The following is a 20,513-nucleotide window of genomic DNA, read 5'->3' on the forward strand; positions in this document are numbered from 1 at the left end:
TATTGGCTATCTATCTTTAATTTATATTCCCTAGTAACAAATCATAGATAGAACCTTTCCCTTTGGTGGCACTTTTTGGACTTTTTCCAAATTTAGAGGTTTTGTAATGTATTGTAAATTTAGTTAGTTTAAATTGTAATTATTTATTTATTTGTTTGTTTGTTTTATTCTCTTTTCGTTAGGTTGGGGGATAATAATTGTGAACAAAGTTATGCAACTTTTATTATTGCATTATTTATATACATTGAATAATAGGCTGTGCAATAAATTCAATGAAATACTCTTAATAGCTGGCCCTGTTTTTATCACCATGAAAGCAGAACTTGACAGTGCTCAAATAATTGTAAAAAGCTGGACATTCGGCTCACCCACTGGCCTCTGAAGTAAGCAGCGGAATTTACTTTCACTTTCCATGGCAATGGAGTCCACACGGGGACTAAACACTTTGTTTCAGGAGAATCTGCATTCATTTCATTTCAGTAGAAAAGTGGTGAAAATGATCTTTGTTTTTCTCACATTGACTGCATTCCTTGTGTCTGGTAAGACATCTGTCTGTTTATTACATTCTCAGTTCGTGTACATCGCACTGCAATATTTGGGGCCCTATCTTGCACCCAGCGCAATTGACTTTGTACACCGACGCATGTGTCATTCCTATTTTGCACCCGCGCAAAGCGCGCTTTTCCCTCCACAGAAGCACGTCGCTAAACTAGCGAATGAACTTGCGCTCCCTGGGCGGTTCAGCGCAAAAAAGGAGGCGTGTTCCGGCGCAAACAATCCCTGGTGCTATTTTGCTGTTCCATTAATCAATTGCGCCACTGACCAGAAAAAACCTAGTCTAAAGTCAGTGGCGCGTTGCGCGTTGTTCATTATGCTATTTTAAGGGCGCAAGCTTGACCATAATGTATAGCGTGCACAACGCGCATATACTTTGCTCATGTAATCTACACAGATGCTACAGTTATTTTTGCAAATCATAAATTGTTACACTAAAAAAATATTAACACATGAGATGACGGAAATCTTTGTGAAATCTTGCTTACAAATTATTCAGGCTAATTGTAGTAATTAAGGATCAGACCTGTTTGCCCGATAGTGGCAAGACATATATGTATATAAGGACATCTGACAAATTTGTTTGTCCGTCAAGAACCAGGAAAAAAAAAAAAATCGATGAAACAATTGTGGCTATTTCCTCCCACGCCTGTTTAACCGACGCTATTTTGGGTGGGTTTCTCCCATCCCCATACAACACAACTTCTCTGTCTTTCACTGCTCTTACAAGAACATCAGTCTCCTCGGCTGTGAACCGCTCCTGGCGTGCGCCTGGTAAATACGCCATAATAATAGCAATCCATAATGGAACTTGCGCACCTGCTTTTAAAGGGAATGTTGGATGACGCTCCGATTGGTTTATTTCACGTTACGCCCAAACCACACCTATGAATAATGAAGCTACTTCAGACCAACCCATTTTAGATTTGCGCCGGGCGCAAGAGCCATTTATCCCGCCGGGAAAATAGCAACAGCGCCGAGACCCGCCCACAAACTTACTTGCGCTTCGCGCTTTGACACTTGCGTTTCAGATCGTTAAAATAGGGCCCTTGATCTCTTCTAGATCAATTACGAGTTTATATCTCACAATGGTTAATATTTCCTCAGAATTGCAATTCTGACTGACTTCATCAGAGAAGAAATCAGAGAAGAAATGCCATTTCAGAACAGAAATGTACAGATTTTGATTAAAGATTAAAAAGATAAACTATTTTTTTTTTCAAATGGACAACTGTTGTTCTCAGTTTGATTGTGTAACCAGGATACCAGATATATATTTTTTTTAATTTGTAAATTATGTTTAAACTGTGTATATGTGTATATGTGAAGTTGATATAAAAAAAAAAAAAAAAATTGTCTATAAAAATGAAAATAAGTGTAGCACTTGCACTCATTTTACTATTTGTACTTTATCTATATGAGGCGTTTGCCATGTTAAACAAATCTTTTCATTCACCGCCTCAGTTTTCCTTCACTGAAGTCCCTCATATAACTCTTGTGTGACTTTGGTGTCTTTTCCTGTCTGTTAAAACCGACTATAGGCCAAGCCAAAAGTGAGCTGTTAAAGGGATAGTTCACTTTCAAATAACATTTCGGTATGTTTTAGCTTACCTCAAGGACATCCAAGATGTAGCTGTCTTTGTTTCCGCAGTAGTTCCCATTTTTTATATCAGTTCAAACTGTTCTTCTCTGTGACTCATATAATGGAGGTCTATGGTCATCACCTCAAAGAGCAGCACAGAGGAGTCCAAATTAAACAATTCCCCATCGTAACACATTGATGACCTAAGACACGAAACAAGTGGTTTGTGTAAGAAAACAAACAGTATTTATATAGTTTTTACCTCCTGTACACACAACTGATCACTCAGATCAGTTGGATGTGGTTGTGTACAAGAGGTAAAAACGATATAAATACTGTTAGTTTCCTATAGAATATCGACTGTATAATATTGAGTTGTAAAAGATCGTCCACAAGACACATGTACAGTACGTTTGTCTTGCGCTGTTTGTTTGCATCCAGACACATGTGTGACATGTTATGAATCACACACACACACACACACACACACACAAAAGATATCACTTTCCTGTTGTGTTTTTGTTTGCCACGTAATTAACTTATTTATTTATTTTTTTTTTTTTGCTTCAGGTGTTTTTGGTGTTGGATCAGATGATGTGTCAGTGTCAATGAAGGAGGAAGATTTAGTCACTATACACACCGATGTTAAAAACCAGCAAGAAGAAATTATATGGTATATTAATGACATTCAGATCTCTAACTGGATCTCTGACCATCATGAACACCACAAACACAGACTCTGGAGAATATAAACTAAAGATCATCCATAAAAGCAGCATCAGTGAAAAGATCTTCAGTGTTGCTGTTCATGGTGAGTCATTTATTAAATGTCTAAAAACATATATTAGTTCTCTCTGTATAGCTTAATTCACATACACTATATAAATAACTTCTTAAAGATTCCAAGAACATGAACAGCTAAATTTGTATTTGTAGATTTAACTTAAGAAGTACCATTTATGAGCTGTGTTAGCAGTTAGGTTTTGCTCCGCTAGTTGTGCTCTGGTAACAAAGACACCAAATAATCAGTGATCCGCTTCTTTAAGATGAGTGTTTAATAACAGACTGAAGCTGGATCATCAGACTGGATCTCTGACCATCACAAACCAGAACCACAGACTCTGGAGAATATAGACTACAGATCATCATCAGCAGATTCAGCATCATAAAGAGATTCAGTGTCAACTCAACTGTCACTGGTGGGTATAATTTATTCATTCAGTGCATTTTCCTTTCAGCAATTGTAAAATACAATAAAATGTTTTATATAAACCCAAAATAGCTTTGACTCAATATTAAAATTATATACTGATTAAATAATGTCCACATGCACATCAGAAGACACAGTTTTCAAATTGAATTCTAGTTTAGGTTTTATTGTGGATTTCTGTCAGTATTTTGTCTTTAAGTGTTTATGTGCTGACAAACTGCCTGGGAGCTCCTCAGTGGTGAAACTCCTCCTCCTTCAATCAGTGGTGAACCAGGTGGAACAAATCTTCCAGGTAATCTGAGCGTGCCAGTACCTGGATCTGTTGTCTTTAGACCACAGTCAAAGGAGCATTTAAGGCACCACAAGACCATGGAAACCATCTTTGTCATCCAGGGGACTGTGCAAGACCAAGCCTTCCACAATACTGTGAAGGACAGCCGGTAAGCGCCATATTGGCCATGTTTGTCTAGACTGACTTAAGCAGCGCTAATGGTACTCTGGAAAACACAAACTCTTAACTCTTGTTGACTTTGATAGGACTTTTGCAGTGGTATTGGTAAATTCAAATGTTGTTTGTGGGGTATAAAGGAAAAGTAAGAAAAGCCAAATTCATTGTTTGACAAAGAATGTGTTTGAAATGGTTAAAAGTAACTTAAACTTTGTAGAAATCTTAATAAACCAAGTTCTTAATTCAGCTAAAAATGTATAGCCTAAAATTATTTGGCTAAAGATACTTTGTTAAAGCTGTAGTCGGTAGCTTTTGACTCTCTAGCGGTTAATAAACAGAACTGCTTGCGTGTTGCGGAAGGACATTGTAGCCGGAACTACTTCTCTCTGTTTATGTCTATGAAGAATCACAAAGGTACTGGGTTACTCCGCCGCGGTACCCCCGAAGTTGTCAAGAAACAACCAATCAGAGCTTCGGACCGTAACTTTTTTTTTTTTTTTTTTTTTTTTTTCTTCTCTCAAAGTATACAAAAATGTATACAATAAGCGAGTACACCATGAATCCATTTTTCCAAACAGTGTTTTTAGCCTGTCCTGAATCACTAGGGTGCTCCTATAAGTGTTTATATTTGGGCTATTTTAGATCGCTTCAGGGGTACCGCGGAGGAGTAACCCAGTACCTTTGCGGCTACAATGTCCTTCCGCAACACGCAAGCAGTTGTGTTTATTAACCGTTAGAGCGTCAAAATTTACAGACTGCAGCTTTAAAAGATAAGAACATTCTGAAAATGTAAAAAGATTTTGTTTTTGTAAAACATCTAGTTGTTTGGCTACAATGATGCCTTCGAATGATTATTTACTATGAAAATACTACTTAAAAGTGGGAACCTTGTATTTTATAATGACAGTACTGTGTTTATCTGAGGTGAATGTGAAGAATTGTTTAATTTGGCTGTCAACTCAAATGATAACTTGTATTTGTCATTTCTTTTTAGGTTTTTCACCTGTTTACTGCTATCAAGGAATGGTAAATAAAAGACAAACAACTGTTCCCATGGCTGTTTGAGTGAAATCCAGTTAAAAGCATGTGGAGGGACTGTCCTTTTCGAGTGAGGAATTGCACAAGAAATGGATCAGAACTTGACAGTTTATATTTTAATTTTATGTGTTTGTATTATGGCTGTTTTAAAACTTGAATTTTAACACAAGTTTGTAAACAACCAAATGTTGACACTGATGTCCGAATTGGAAAATCTCAGTCAAAGACTGATACATATTGGATGGACTATCATTCATTCTAATAATAATTCTAGTTCTAATAACTATCATTCCAGGTTCAAGTCTGTCTCCAGGTGCTGTAGCAGGAATATGTGCCGGTTTTCTGTTGATAATGGCTGCAGTTATTAGTGCTTATTTGATTTCTTCTCCCAAGAGTCAAAATGGTGGGAAAGGTGAGTATTACAAACAGCTTATGAAAATGGCATGAAAGGAATCTTTGAAAAAAGTAAACCTGTGTTAATAAATCATTAGTAATATTGTTTATTTATTATCTTCTGTGAAACTTGACTTGCTTACAGGACAATGGTACATCTGCTCATCAAACTGATGCTTTTTTTATGTCATGTAGTTAAATTGGAGGAAGGTAAAGGCTATTCTTGATACTAGTGCTCCAGTAGTATGTTAAGTGTATAAATCTTTTGAAGAAGATCTGATATTAAAGTGATGTATTACTTTTATAGTGGGAACAATGTGTGTTCTAAATATTTTGGGAAAAGCTACTGACTTGCTAAATTGCTTTATGGTTTATCAATGGATAACTTAAAAAGTGGTCACTGTCATAATAACCAGAATATGAATTGTAATCTTGATGATTGACAAAGCAAACATCACAGTTCAAAATGATTTACATCTGCTTACTTTTCTGAGCAGGAGCATTTGTGCATGGATGCGTGGATCCTTTTTTTAATGTACAATCTTTTTTTTTTTTCTTTTTTTTTTTTTTATTGCTCAATTATTTTTTTTATTTTTTTTAATGATGCAGTATAATATTGACATCAGTTGTAATGGGTACTAGAGTCCAAATTCAAAACGTTGTTGAGTTATTTCTACATCCCCTTGGCTCTGTCTCAGACTCGATGGTTATGCGGGTTGCCAGATTGAGGACATGCAACAGGAACAAGCACTATTTACAATGTAAAGCGGTGGGCCTTACACTGTACAAGTATCAGCTAAAGAGTACGCTTGCAATGTTTACATTGCCAATGATTTTTAAGTCGTTATTATCTGAAATCTGCATGATTTACAGTTGGCTGTGTCTTTTTCTTTTTTTTTTTTTTCTTTTTTTTTATATATATAAATGACTGACTGACCATCAAAATCAGGATATGATCTTAATAAAATAATAATAATACATAAATGAAACATAGGGATATGCATAGATTGAATTATTTACTTTAAAATGATTTCTAGACCTCATTAATATCCCTTATACATCACATATTAATGGTAATGCTGAGTAAGCAATTGTTACATTACAAGCATGGTTTATTCTGTGGGAATATGATCTATTCCTCTGTTGGTAAAATGATGTTATATTTTCATTTCTGAGGGTGTTTATAGCTGCTTTCGTTCCATTGCTTTGTACATGGCTAAAATGAAATGAAGTAATTAAATTATTAATCAATTCATCTCTCTTGCTGAGGAGAACTTCAGCTACTTGACCAAAAGCATGAATTTCAATTAAGAGAAAAAAAGTCCTGTAGATGCAAATTGTTTTCCGTGATTATCCAGAAATGAAGAGACGGACAGCTCCACCCACTGACGACTGCAGACTGTTTACTTCCACTTTTATGGAAATGGAGTCGACACAGGGACTAAAAACTTTTGTTTTAACATAATTTAATGTAATTGTCTTAAAGTGTTAAAAATGATTTTCTTAATTTTACTCACATTGACTGAATTCTTTGTGTCTGGTAAGACATCGATTTTTTTTTTTTTTTGGTTTCACTCTGAATTTCCTGTAAATCACTGCTTCTCAATCCTGTCATAGAGGAACCTAGCGCTTGCATATTTTGTTTGTAAGCTCATTAGTAGAAACCGTAAACCCTGAATTGTGTGTCAAATAAGGGAGACATAACACATTACGTTTTTAAGGTTTGAGAAACATTGCAGTAAACGACAAAAACAAATTGCACCGTGGCGCAGTTTCCGTTATTTTTAATCGAGCACTAGATCTCTTCTTTAAAAAAAAATGGTAAAAGAGAAAATAATCGTATAATGAAGCACCGAGGCTTTGCTCTATTTCTCCTGCTTCAAGCTTAAAACAGCTACAGTATATAGCCTAAACTCAGTTTATCGATCGGTCAAGACTTCTCAAGACTTTTTTTCAAGAGCACTTTTCTTTTCTCACAGTCATGTTACTCTGTGAAACTAGGAGAAGATAGTTAAACACTTAAACCGAAACGAAATAATTCGACACTCGTTTATACAGTGACGCCTAGTAATTATTTTCAAGTATTGTTCTGAAACTTTCTTGATAACGATTCAGGTAAACGGATTGAACAGGCTATATGACTATGGTCCACCAAGTGGTTAGTGTGCTCGAATGGCATGCTGACATCTCAGGGTAGAATCCAGGGTGACATATTTATATAATTAGCTATTTTTTATTTTATTGTTCTGTTCTTGTATGTGTTGTAACGTCAGTCTGAATTAGTCTTTTTTTTAATGAATGTGTTATTTTGAATCATTAAAAATGAACATGAATAAAAGACATCAAACCATGTCTTGCGTTTTTTTACATATACATTTTTTTATGTAAACATATTAATTGTTGTGTGATCCGAAACATTTTTTCCCCGAGCCTTTTTTCCCCATGACCAAAAATAACACATTTATTTACAAAGACTGTTACAACACATTACAAGACCAGGAAAAAAAAAACCCACAACTTTTTTTATATCGTCTTTTTGTATAAGTTTTATATCGTCCCAATAATTTTAATTAAAGTTAGAATTTACACTCAATACGTTATTATTGAATACTGTAACACAATACTGAGGTGCAGATAATTTCCACTATTTGCAATGAGTAGCCTAAATAGCAGAAGATCCTACTAGCTGAACATTTAACAGTGTAAATAGAAACTATAGCCATTTGAACTCATGTAAATAGTATTTATCGCTAATGAACTGGAGCAACCTACTGTTTTGTCACATTTCGAAACATTTATTTATTTAATTATTGTAAAATATTGACTAGTCATTTTATATATATATATATTACAAGAAAATTGTATATGAAGTGTCTTAAAAGGGTTAAAGGGTTTTTTTATAATTAAAAATGAAAAACATGACGATGAACAAAACAATCTGTGATTGGTTGCTTCACGTGTCAGTCAGAGGACATCTTGGGCAACCCTTGGTCAGTGAAGGCTGCTTCAAAACCTCTGAGAAAGATTTGTTTGAACTATAGTTCAGACTGCATTTCAAACTGCAAATTCATTTTGATTTCAGTAAATGGGGCTTTGTTATGTATAGCTGTTTTAAAATTTTAACGATTTGCTGAACCCATGGTTGCTGTATATGTTTTTTAACCTGATTTTATTTGTAGAATTTTATTTGTAGACACATTTGCATACTAACTAAAAGTAAAAGATGTAGTTAATAGTTTATTCTTATTAGTCTGATTAACCAATCTCTCCATAAAACAAACTAAACAAGTGAATGAGTGAATGTATGAATTAGTGATTCATCCTTCTGCTGTTTGTTTGCATGTTACATTATAAACCCAGACATCGTTTTCATGATCTGTAGAACAACAACAACAAAACATTTTCACAGCACTTTCATTTTGTGCGTTATCGTCCCACTATTAAGGGATCTGTAATAGTTAATTAACTGTTCATTTCTTCTCCAGGTGTTTTTGGTGTGGATACAGACAAAGTGACCATGATGAAGGGAGATTCAGTCACTCTACAGACCGGTGTTAAAATAATCCACCTAGAAGATATTAAATGGTATTTTAATAACACCCGCATAGCACAAATCAATGGAGATCAGAGTTATAACTGTACAGATGTTCAATGTAATGAAGATACTGAGAGATTCAGAGACAGACTGAAGCTGGATCATCAGACTGGATCTCTGACCATCATGAACATCACAAACACTGACTCTGGAGATTATGAGCTAAAGATCATCAGCAGCAGCAGAATCAGTGAAAAGATCTTCAGTGTTACTGTTCTTGGTGAGTCACTTTATGAAACATTCTTTAATGATTCAAGCAGAAGCAGATTGTATATTTTATGTCACATTGACATATTTTTGATTTGTTTCTTACTAAACAGAACAGTTTAATTTGATAACTACATTAAAGAAGCTGCTGTTGTGTTCTGGTGGACTTAACAGTTTCCAGTCATCTCTGATCACCTTTTATTATCAGCTGTTTAAATGAGGATGTAATGTAATAGAAGTATGTAAAATGTGTTTATAAGCACAATGCATGCACAATTGCTGCGTTTCACTCTGAATGTCAAGACTGAGAATGTGCAATCCCTTTGATGTCCACAGTTCTCTTGTGATGTATTAATAGTTCCCAATAAAAGGTCCCTCAAGCATCTGTGGGTTTGTGTTTCAGATGTTCCTGCTGCTGAACGAGATGAAACGAAGAGAAAGTCAGTGAAGGAGGGAGAATCTGTCACTTTATATCCTGGTGTAATGAACAACACAAATGATTTGATGACTTGGTATTTTAATAACACTCTCATCGCCGAAATCACTGAAGATCAGAGTAAGATCTGTTCAGATGTTCAGTGTAAAGAGAGATTCAGAAACAGACTGAAGCTGGATCATCAGACTGAATCTCTGATCATCAGAGACACCAGAACCACAGACTCTGGAGAATATAAACTGAAGATCAGCAGCATCAGCATCATTAAATGGAAAACATTTATTGTTTCTGTCTTTGGTAAATAAAATGTAGTCCTTCAGGGTTTTAAAATACAATTAGAAATGTTTAGAAAATATTTGCATTGTTGCCTGTGTGAAAAAAGAGAGCTTTGACTTTGTATTAAAATATGATTAAGAGCATCTCTACCAGCATGTATACATGTGTAAAATAATTTAAAATAATGATTAAAGTAAAAAGATTATACATCTTTTACTTTACAGAGTTATCTCTCTGTAGTAATAATGACTGTCTGTCTTTATCATTCCAGATGTTGCTCTGTCTTCGGCTGCTGTAGCAGGAATATGTGTTTGTGTTCTGCTGCTTGTTGCTGCAGCCGCTGGTGTGATCTACTACTGCAGACTTCAAACTTAAATAAGGGGTCTGTATCACATACAGATAACAAGCTAGAAATAACTTGAAAACATTTTTTGAATAATGTAAGAAGATGTATTTCTAATGAACCAAAATATTGTGTTTAACTGAGTTTGTTATTGTTCAAACAGACAGCAGGAGGCCGTGCAGAGTTCAGGTGAGATACTGTCAGCATATTTGAATATTTGAAATAGAACCATCACAATTCTTTATAAATAGTTTGTGGTGTTCTAAAAGTTATGCTTCAGACACTGTCATTCAAATATTGTATTTGTACAGAAGATCACACTGTGATGCAGTTTATCAGACTGAAGATTAATTGTATTTGAAAGTGAAAGTGAAAGTGATAGTGATGTGTGGCGAAGTATGGTGTCCCATACTCAAAATGTGTGCTCTGCATTTGTCCCATCCAAGTGCACACACACATTAGTGAGTAGTGAACACACACAAACACACGTTGTGAACACACACCCAGAGCAGTGGGCATCCATGTTTGCTGTGATTGGGGGTTTAGTTCTTGTTCAAGGGCAAGTACCGAGACTCAAACCCATAACCTTTACAAGTTACAAGTCCAACATTGTGTTCATTATTTAGGAAAAGAAACCGTGTGTGCAACTAGCAAACATCTGGAAAAAGCACCATGTGTTTGTATAACCGAATCATCATCATTTACACCTGAATCTGTGTTTTATTACAGGGAACTCTTTTTCAAAAGACTCATTCCCCAAATCTGTCTGACAAGCTGGACACTACCAACAAGATGTCAACTGACTGGAATAAGACTGAGGCTGCTAATCAGACACCAATGTAACATCATTCAATATTTTGACAAAAACAAGAATCTCTGTAGCACTTCTTGCTCGAACAAGAATGAGTGAATTACATAATATTATTACGAAAAATTAAATAAGTCACCTCTGTCTTGAAAGGGGCAATGAAAAAAAAACAAAAAACAGTAAGACATATAGAGAAGAGAAATCATTCAAATTCTACTCAACGTCTCAGCAAAAACTGAATTATTATAATTCTTTGTTACTAATTTACATTAAAAAAACTTTAATTCATATAAACACCATACTTCAATCAAACTGATGCAATTATGCTGATAAACATAGTAACCGACCACAGGAATATATGTGGCCTTTGCTGATTTTAAACACAACAAACAGGCATGTAAACACTAACACTTCACTCTGACCACAGTGTACATGGGTTACTGACCTACACATGGATGCAGATTCATAAACAGGAAAGAAAGGCCCTGTCCCAAATGGTACACTTTATTTGCACTTAGATGCATTACACTGAATATTATTTTGTGCATTTAAAAAAAAAAAAATGCTTTCATAAACACTTCATCCAAATGGAGATGTTCTTGGCATTGCTTTAAATCTGCTGGATCCTAAGTGGATCCTAAGAAAATAACTAAGTTCTGCTAAACATTTACTCTTTGCATTTTTGCACCCACAAACTAGTCAACATTACTGTTACTAAATGTTTGCTAAGAAGTATTTCCTACAAAAGCATGGTGGTGTTTGACTCTGAACAAGCCTATCTCTACCTGAGCAAAGACAACATTTTTTAGGTATTGTTGATGGTTTCCGCTAACACTTTATCAACAAATTATTTCATTAATTTATCAATAATAAATAACTACAGGATAACGACTATAAAAATTACTTACTATTTACTAACAAGAAACTCAAATTACTAGCATTCAGTTGGTCATGATTATTCACTTAATAATTAGAAATTAGAAATCAGTTAATGTGTTTGCTTGAACTATGTAAAACTGAATCATAAAGAAATCTGAAAATGTGAAAATAAATGTGAAATTTCATGAAGTGACGATTGCTTTATAATGCTTCGTGGTGTTTCATCTCGATAAGTTTGTATTCTTGAATATTAAGACTTGCCATTACTGCTTTGTCTTTATTTGGTAAGATCATATGCTTTCAGCTTTGACTTGCGTTTTTTCTTGGTTCTCTATTTTTCACTGGTTCCCCAAAACAGTTAAGCAAAACAACTACTTCCAACATTGAAAATAAACCAGTATATTATAATGATAAAGAGGCAGTGTGTAAAGAGACACAAAGAGTCTTTGATTTTATTGAATAACCTTGGTATATACTCAGACAAGAAGACAACATATCCCACATTAAGAGGACATGCATGACAGGCATTTTGTTAAACTGACAAAAACAAGAATCTCTGTAGCACTTCTTGCTCGAACAAGAATGAGTGAATTACATAATATTATTACGAAAAAATAAATAAGTTACCTCAGTCTTCAAACACTCAAATCTCCTGCTGCACACACATTATTTTTACCCATCCAGCAGATGGAGCCAGTTATCTTAAAACTGATAACCAAAGTAGAAAAGCTTAATATCATTCAAAATGGTAAAACTGAATATTCATTCATCTCTAGATAAACTAATGACTGTCTGTATTTAGATGTTCCAGATTCAGATCTGTCTTCAATATATCAATACAAAGAAACACCAGTAACAAGTATCAGTTGTTCTGTTACTTCAGACAGAAAACAGTGTTAGAGTGTCATTAATGTATTTCGATCAAACTTTTCAGATAGGCCAGTCTAGAGTCAGAATGTGATATAAATGTTCACTGTAGAGAATTATTCTAGTTTTACCTTCATTTTTGTCACAGCATAAAAGCAGAACATCAAAGATGAGATGAGACAGTTAAACCAAAAGCCAGTTTCACTATCACGATGACTAGTTTTTTTTTATTTTTTATAGAAAATCCTCACATGAGCATTTGAAACCTGCTGCTTGAGTCAGAGAAACATCCAGTTGGCACCAGACTGACAGTGTTGCTCTTTTATGTTTTTAGATGATTCGGAAAAGTAAATGTTCAAAAGCTATCATTGTACTGTAAATACTGTGAAAGAGTCAAGCTTTTAAGAAAAGCCATTTTTATACTTTCAGATGCCCAGGCTCTTCATATTTCTAATAGTTTTAATAATTAAAAAAGTGTCAGTATATAAGCATTTGTTCATAACAGGGAAGTCATGTACAACTATTCCCTTTTGTTGGATTTGACTTTTATTTTGTGCTCATAGTAAATATGTAATTGTAGCCTGAATGGCAACATCTGGCACATTCACAAACTTGACTGCTTATTTTAATTAATATTCACTTTTCAAATAAAAATAAAGCAAATAAATAAATATAATAGGTAGATTTAGCATCTTTTGTCAATGTTTTGTCATGTCAGGGTTATAATACTGTCACTTGCAACATACACTTTGCCATGATATAAATCAATAAGAGGTGGACATAGATCATTAAATTCCATTAAAACTAAAGTTTCAGTGTTTAATATGCTTTTCATATAAATGATATTTGATTATAAATAGGTAACATTTTATGGTATGATAATAAAAAAAAAGTTTTTGTATGAGCAGAATATTTTATATACATATTTTCTTCTTTAACTTTGCAGCTGCATATAGCTAAACAACATTTTGAAACAACCAAAAGCACTTCATTTTCGTGCTTCATTCGTGTGATGCACTGAAAGTTATTATATCTGATTCACTCGTTATAAATAGATCCTTTGAATGGCAAATTCCTAGTTTGGACACTAGATGACGCTTTAATACATTATGTGGAATGCACACACTTTATGGGGGCTTTTGTTGCATAATGGTTAGAGTCGAATTACATTGTAACCAAAAGGTTTTGAGTCTCAAATGATTGTCATGGGAGAGTGAATGTAGATCGCTCTCTTTCATCCTCAATACCACGATTGAGGTGAAACCCTTGAGCAAGAACCAAACCCCAACTGCTACAAAAGCGCTGCAGCAAAAATGGCTGCTCACTGTGTGTGTGTGTGTGTGTGTGTGTGTTTACTACTCACTGCTGAGCACTTGAAAGGATGTGTGATAGAACTTCCCCTGCAGCTAAGTTTTGGGGCTTCTACTGGCGACACTTACAAATCTTTCTATTCTAGAGCATCTGACACTGTACTGAATTACTTATCGCCCCTTTTCAACACTATCACTCAGGACCAAGATATTTTGTGTTCGACTAACCTGCTGCCACAGTGTTGCCAGATTGGATTGACAATTTCCAGCCCAAAAGCCCAAAAAAAAAACAAAAAAAAAAACACTTCATCAATCAAGTCTGGTAACAACATTTTAAGATCAAGAGACATATTGCGTGATTGATTTTCATCTGAAAAGGTGAAAATAACCCAAATTCACTGGGGAGACTCAAGTTTGGAAAGTCTCCTAATGACCTTTTGGATGTATTTAATTAGTAACTATTATTATTAGTTGATCTTTATAATCTATAATAACATTAAAAATAATTCAAGTTTCTTCTAAACCATATGTTTTTTTTTTTTTTTTTTTTTTTTGGGGGGGGGGGGGTGTATTAAGACAAGAACTGTGTAATTCTGGCCAAATATATCGCACTCTTGGTACAGCACCAAAGTTCCTTGATTATTACGTCGGAATGAAAGTATAGTTCATAGTCATATCGGCCTAGAAAATCACAACTTTTCCGTTTCTGTTGGTCTTAATACACGATGTAACTACACAAGAGTCAAGTTTTCAATAGGAAAAATACCGCGATGCTCACGGTCTAATCAGATTCAATTTTATGATCTAATGATCTATGCTAAGCTAAGCTAAAAGTGCTAACGCCAGATGTGGAGATTGGCTGAATGGATTTGAAAATGGTAAAAATCCACTGTTTAACTCTTGAAAAAATTTGCCTATTTAAAAAATAAATAAATAAAATAAAAATAGCTTTGTTCCTTTATTTTTTTTGTTCATGAAGCAGGAAGTAGTTGTAGCTCAGGCATACAATGTCTGATATGCCCCAAACTTTAAGTTTTATAAGACTCCTGACCTGAACACATGCACATAACCATATTCTGTTATAGTCATAGCTCCACCTGCTGGCAACAGGAAGTGATTTGGTTTTCACTAACTTCGACATGCAATGTCAAATCTGCCCTAAATTTCTTGTTTGATAAGAATGCTGGCATGAAGAAATCTAAAGGCCAATTTCCAGTCATAATCCTGGCATCACTTAATGCTGAGTTCACACTGCATGCTTTTCAAAGTCATCAGATCACCATTGCTTTGACACTGCACGATTATATGGGGTAGCATTCAGGTGCTTCTGTGTTCACATTGCACATTGCCTTATCATTTGCCAAATGTATGCCTCAAGTAAGCCTTAGCATTGCAACATGTAAGTCAACAAAATAAACCAAAACTGGCTCTAATGTGGGCCACAGTTGATTTTAATTCTACCCCTGTTCTTCCCCACGTTCCTCACCTGGCCCACTAGCTGCATAGAATGGTAGCATTTTTGCAGTGGTCTTCAAGCAAGCCATTATACAACCACATTTTAGCTTACAATGAAACCAAATCAACCATAAATATACATTATCTGGGCCAGATTAAGCTTTGAGAGATTGTTTACATTTTTTGTCTTAACACTGTTTTCTGTGTGTTATATAATCTTGCTCTTCTGTAACGCACTTTAGTCAGCCTGGCTGTTGTAAATGTGCTATACTAATACAATTACCTTGAACTTAGGTGAGTTATGCATAAACAATATTGAGTAGACACACTTTTTTCTTGTCAGAGTACTGCAGAGTTTTGGAAATGTAAGCTGTTCTTGCAGATCGCCTTTCTCAATGCATTTAGATGATCACTGTGATTTTTTTTTACATGTTAAGGACATTAATTATGAGTCGTTTCCAAGGTAGAGAGCTGAAACCATTCGGTTGCACGCAAGTTCAAGATCATTAGCGATTCAAAGATTTCACATCTGAAAGAGAGGTGTACGTGTGTTTTCTGTCCGTACGTTCATTCTTTGAATCACACGTACACATATCAGAGAGATGATTGTAAGATCAAATTTAGGATGGTTTCTGTGCAACACTTTATAAATGAGGCCTGATAGGGTTTTTTTCACTGTGTGGTGATACATCAATGCAGACTATGTCACCGTGTCTCAATCTGCTCATGAATTAGGATGTGTTTTGCTTGACTTTTAAGTGTAATATGTGCACTGTCAGAATGAACTAGTGAAGGTATTAAAGTCTTGTAATGCAATGCTCTCATTTCACAGTGCACACTGAGAAAATGTGTACACCATGTACAGTACATGAATATGTATTATATCCTCTTCGTCATGCCTCGAGCTGATCCGTGCTGGTCGCTGAGGAAATACATCAACTTTGCACTGTGGATCGCCGGATCGTCTTTCACTGTGGATGAAGTGGAGTCCAGCCCAGGGTCGTCACATATTGTTGCTGCAAGACCAACAGACGCTCCTTCATAGAATCCACCGGTGGCGCCCTTCTCAAGTTCTGATGTCAATAATAGGCCCCATTTAAGAGATTTGCTAAATCTCAACTGTAGTAATTCAGTCATCTGTAAGAATCTGCTTAACCTTTAGCTGTCTTTATTGTCTTATAGTTATGACATGGAAGACAGTAATAAGCAGATTGTAACCCAGGCAGCAAGCAGTGTCTGCCCAGAGCCACATCTGCCCCACTTGGATTTCACTCGGGCCAGATGTGGGCCAACACTACAGTATGTTACTATCTGGGAACATACTGGACACCACTGAGTATTTTTATTAAAAAAAAATTTTCACAGTGGGCATACATTTTTCATGGCCCCAAACTGAGAGTTTGCCATCTGCTCTAATTTTGTGGATACAGTATTAAGTTATTTGCTAATAAAATTTAAGTATTACATTTTAAATGACAGCTGAAAACTTCATCAGACTTCATCCTAAAATCAAAAATAAAACCAAATAAAACTTTGCTTTCTCTTTTTTCTTTAATCTTTCCCTGTCTAGCTTGAATGATGCTTGAAACTTGTCACTTGTGGGCACATCCTGTGTCTGTTCGCCTCTTTAAAATGAATCTCTTGAAGTCTTCCCCAATTGTAAGTCACTTTGGATTGAAGCACCTGCAAAATGAATACATTTAAATGTATTAAATATGAGTTGAATATGATCATTGTGTTTCTATTATTTCTCTTATAGCTCCTTTGTCAATAACAATTTCTCGTCATGGTTCTGTGTTTCTATAGATCAAGTGTCTGAACAGGAAGAGGCCCTTCCCCTACAAACTTGCTTTAAATAACATTTCTCTGTCTGTCCACCCAACAGATGAAACCACATGTCTAAGACAACCGACCACAGCAGCTTTCAGTTTCATGCAGAAGCTTAACTTTCTGTAAGATTAGCAATGTGAGATGCAGACCCTTTGTAACGTTTTACTTTGCTTCTTCTTTACACAACAATTGAATAAACTGAATTTATTCAACCATTTTTACAATACCAGAGTTAGGCTTCACTTAAACTGCTTAAACTATCCTTTCGATCTGCTCTCTACTAAATGTAATAATAATTGTTCACGTTTGTTCACTGACTGCCTGCTGCACATTAAACACAAAACTTCAATCAGCAAGCTTAGTCAGACTAAATGACTGCAACACATCATCTTGCAACAGTCACGAGTGGTCTTAACATTTTTGTGTTCTTGTTTCTGAATCAGTTCTTCCTCCTGTGTCTGAACTGGATTAACAATAATACAGGTGACTTATAAACAGTAGAACTAGAGTAGAATGCTGTATCAAAAGAGTTATTTGTAGATAATATTTAAATTCATGACATGTTTTTTCTGCATTTCCTGCAGTTGCAGCACATCCTGAATACAGCAACCATCAACAGAGATCCAGCAATAGCAGCAGAGATCTGTACTGTCATGGAGAATGAGTCTGGAGGATGAGGAGAGTGTGAGAGAGTCTGTGGGAGCGTGCTGTAATGGTTAAAACAGAGTCTACATAGAACAAAAGTGATCAGGTCAGTAAAAAAATCACTCATATCAGTGCTGCTGTTCCTGATGTCTAGTTGTTGAGTCTGGTTGCTGATGTGATTGCTCACAGCTGTAGGTCAATGTATTGAGTGAATGTTTAGTGTGATGATTAACAGTGATTGTGTCTGTCATCTGAGCAAGCGCAAGCGTTTAGCTCTTGAGGGAGTTGGATGCTGCTGCGCTCATTGAGATGCATTTGCGAGACTCTAAGGGCATGTGAGTATTTCACTATTTACCAGAGTTTGTAGCAACAGCTGCATGCATGTGTTCGCCTCTTGCTGGAATAGCGATGCATACGTGGCAGCAGTTTTTGCTCGCGCTTGATTCCTGTGGGTTGAGTGTGTTTAGCTCCCGCGGGAGCTGAAGGCATGTTGTATGTTGTGTCATTGTGTATAGGATCTGACGGGAAATTTCTCTTTATGCTGCACTAAGAAAAAAAAAAAACATTATCATCCACAGATTCCAGCATACTAGTTATGCCAACATCGAGGTAATGTGTGAGAATGGTTATGAGAAGATGCCACCTGTTAAGGAAAAGCTGCCATGCTATCTATCCATGGGGGAAGCATCTTCTCTTAAGATGTAAGTCTATTAAGACTTCCTCCTTGCAAAGCAAGCACTAGCAAAACGTTTAGAGGGTTTGTGCATCCATATAATAGTTATTTGATACCCAATAACACACTTAATTTCAGAGTTGGTTGTTTGGGCTAAGAGCATGCACGCAATGTCTTTGAGGGGGCAATTTGCATGCAATTCTGAGCATTTTTTTAAAAAAAATCTCCGCTCCCGGTTGTCTCTCTTTTCGAGGAAAGAGGGGCAGACATCTGTTTCCTGCGAGCTGTTGGAGGTTATGGACTTGCCGTGGAAGCTCGCTAAGAAGGTGACGCCACAAGGTTGTCTGGATGAGCGTTATCTTTCTGGTCATAGTCCTCCGTCTCAGATGAGCCTTCCATTTCTTCTTGACCTCCATACAGAGATCAAGTAGAAATTGAAGAGGCCGTTTTTCTTACGCATCCAATGATTCCAGCATATGGTTATGCAATATCGAGGTGATGCGCAAAAAACAGTTTCATGATCAGGTAGCTGAGTTGGTCTGCCCTGGAAGATATCGGAAAGAAAGTAGGGCTTTCTACTTGATGCTCCGGTCTCGCCTTCTGAATTTGTTGGTACCTCCATTGAGACGATGTTCAAGATGTTCAGGGAGGTTAAAAAGCACACAGCTGCCTTCAATCCTTCATGAACAACCAGGTCTGAGCCCGAACATCATAGGGATCCTGGTCAGTCTCGGTCTGAGGATCAGAGACTGGCACAGAAGGCTAGTGTAGCATCTCACGCTCCATGAGTATCTACTCGCTCCCTTTGGGTGTTTTACATCTGCCCTTATCTTCACCATTCATAATTTCCCGATAACAAACAGCTCTCTACCTGACTGAGATTAGGTGGGAACTTCCAGCATTACAGTCTCCTCTTGAGCTGGGCTCCAGCGCGATAATCAGAGTGGGGGAGTATGATCCATTCTATATATACTTATATTTGTATTAAATTGCTGGTGGTTGTGTGAGTGAGTTTTCTTTGCAGTGCTCAATTACTGTGTTTACTAAACACTCATTGGCACTATGTCCAGCGGGTATGATAGTCCTAATTCCGGCTTCATGCTTCTGGTATTAGGCAGCCAGATCATAGGTTTCTGCGGGAGCCTTCTTGATCATCAGGCCCGGCACGGCACGGCACTGCAAGGAATTTCCTGGATGTCTGGCCAGATCACCCTGAGGGGCTTCCTGGTCGCTTGGATATACCTTCTTGCTGACGTATCGAGCAGGAAGTGGAGTTGGCAATTGCAGGAATCTTCTTGTATATGCTGTCTCAGGTGATGCTCCCCTCGCCAGAGGTTTGTAATTTTTGCTTGCCTCTGCCATGCGGTTTGGCACCTCTGTGGTGCCTAAGAAGCTTTAAGTACACACGCTAAGCTCTGTTGTTGAGAGTTTGGGTTGTGCTCATTCAGCTAGGTAGCTTACTGCTGGTTGTTCCATGCTGCAGATTGAGTCCCCTCTCTCATAAGAGTTGGGGTGTGCTCCCTCATGATGTTGCAGCTTGGAACATGCGGTAGGTTGAGCCCCCCCCCCTCATTTGAGAGCTGGGTGATTGCCCCTCCCCTCAACTAGCCGCCCCCCCCCCCATTTGAGAGCTGGGTGATTGCCCCTCCCCTCAACTAGATAATTACTGCTAGCCGCTCCAGTATTATTACCCACAAGAACAATATTTAAAATCTATGTAATGGTACACGTGAAGTCTCTGCACACTTTCTGAAATCCACACTGGGGTAAGTTTGCACATTGGTACTATATGGTGAGGGCTTCGCGCGGTTTCTTTGTGACTTTTCTGGAGTTGGTAAAGGCCATGTTCATCATGGGTGCTGCTCCACCTATGTATCCTTGGCTACCAATCTAAACAAGATGTTGCTATTAGGGATCTGTTGAGAGAGTTCCGCAAGGCTTATCCCTTTAAAGGAATCTTACT

The 20,513-nt window shown here is 36.6% G+C and overlaps 1 protein-coding gene across 2 annotated transcripts; it reads left to right on the forward strand.

Moving 5' to 3' along the window:
• The first annotated feature begins 415 nt into the window (after positions 1-415).
• Positions 416-12,073, forward strand: LOC127969746 (uncharacterized). 2 transcript variants are annotated; one of them, XM_052571834.1, is made up of 11 exons: positions 416-539; positions 2,708-2,948; positions 3,184-3,787; positions 4,790-4,821; positions 5,129-5,245; positions 5,372-6,766; positions 8,712-9,041; positions 9,432-9,761; positions 10,012-10,122; positions 10,247-10,272; positions 10,813-12,073. In XM_052571834.1, exons 6-9 carry the CDS (start codon positions 6,721-6,723, stop codon positions 10,113-10,115), a joined length of 810 nt encoding a protein of 269 aa, XP_052427794.1. In that variant the 5' UTR covers positions 416-539; positions 2,708-2,948; positions 3,184-3,787; positions 4,790-4,821; positions 5,129-5,245; positions 5,372-6,720; the 3' UTR covers positions 10,116-10,122; positions 10,247-10,272; positions 10,813-12,073. The 2 variants fall into 2 exon arrangements, with proteins under 2 accessions (XP_052427794.1, XP_052427795.1); XM_052571835.1 differs by lacking the exons at positions 416-539; positions 2,708-2,948; positions 3,184-3,787 and having other exon boundaries at positions 4,790-4,903.
• The last annotated feature ends 8,440 nt before the right edge of the window (positions 12,074-20,513 follow it).

Source organism: Carassius gibelio, chromosome B13, assembly GCF_023724105.1.
Source record: "Carassius gibelio isolate Cgi1373 ecotype wild population from Czech Republic chromosome B13, carGib1.2-hapl.c, whole genome shotgun sequence".
NCBI classification, from domain to species: domain Eukaryota; kingdom Metazoa; phylum Chordata; class Actinopteri; order Cypriniformes; family Cyprinidae; genus Carassius; species Carassius gibelio.

Bases quoted from the DNA above. Each gene is read 5' to 3' on its own strand.
- LOC127969746 (XM_052571834.1), top strand. From the start codon at position 6,721: ATGATTTTCTTAATTTTACTCACATTGACTGAATTCTTTGTGTCTG. The intron at 6,767-8,711 runs GTAAGACATCGA...TTTCTTCTCCAG, and splicing joins GACTGAATTCTTTGTGTCTG to GTGTTTTTGGTGTGGATACA. The intron at 9,042-9,431 runs GTGAGTCACTTT...TTTGTGTTTCAG, and splicing joins CTTCAGTGTTACTGTTCTTG to ATGTTCCTGCTGCTGAACGA.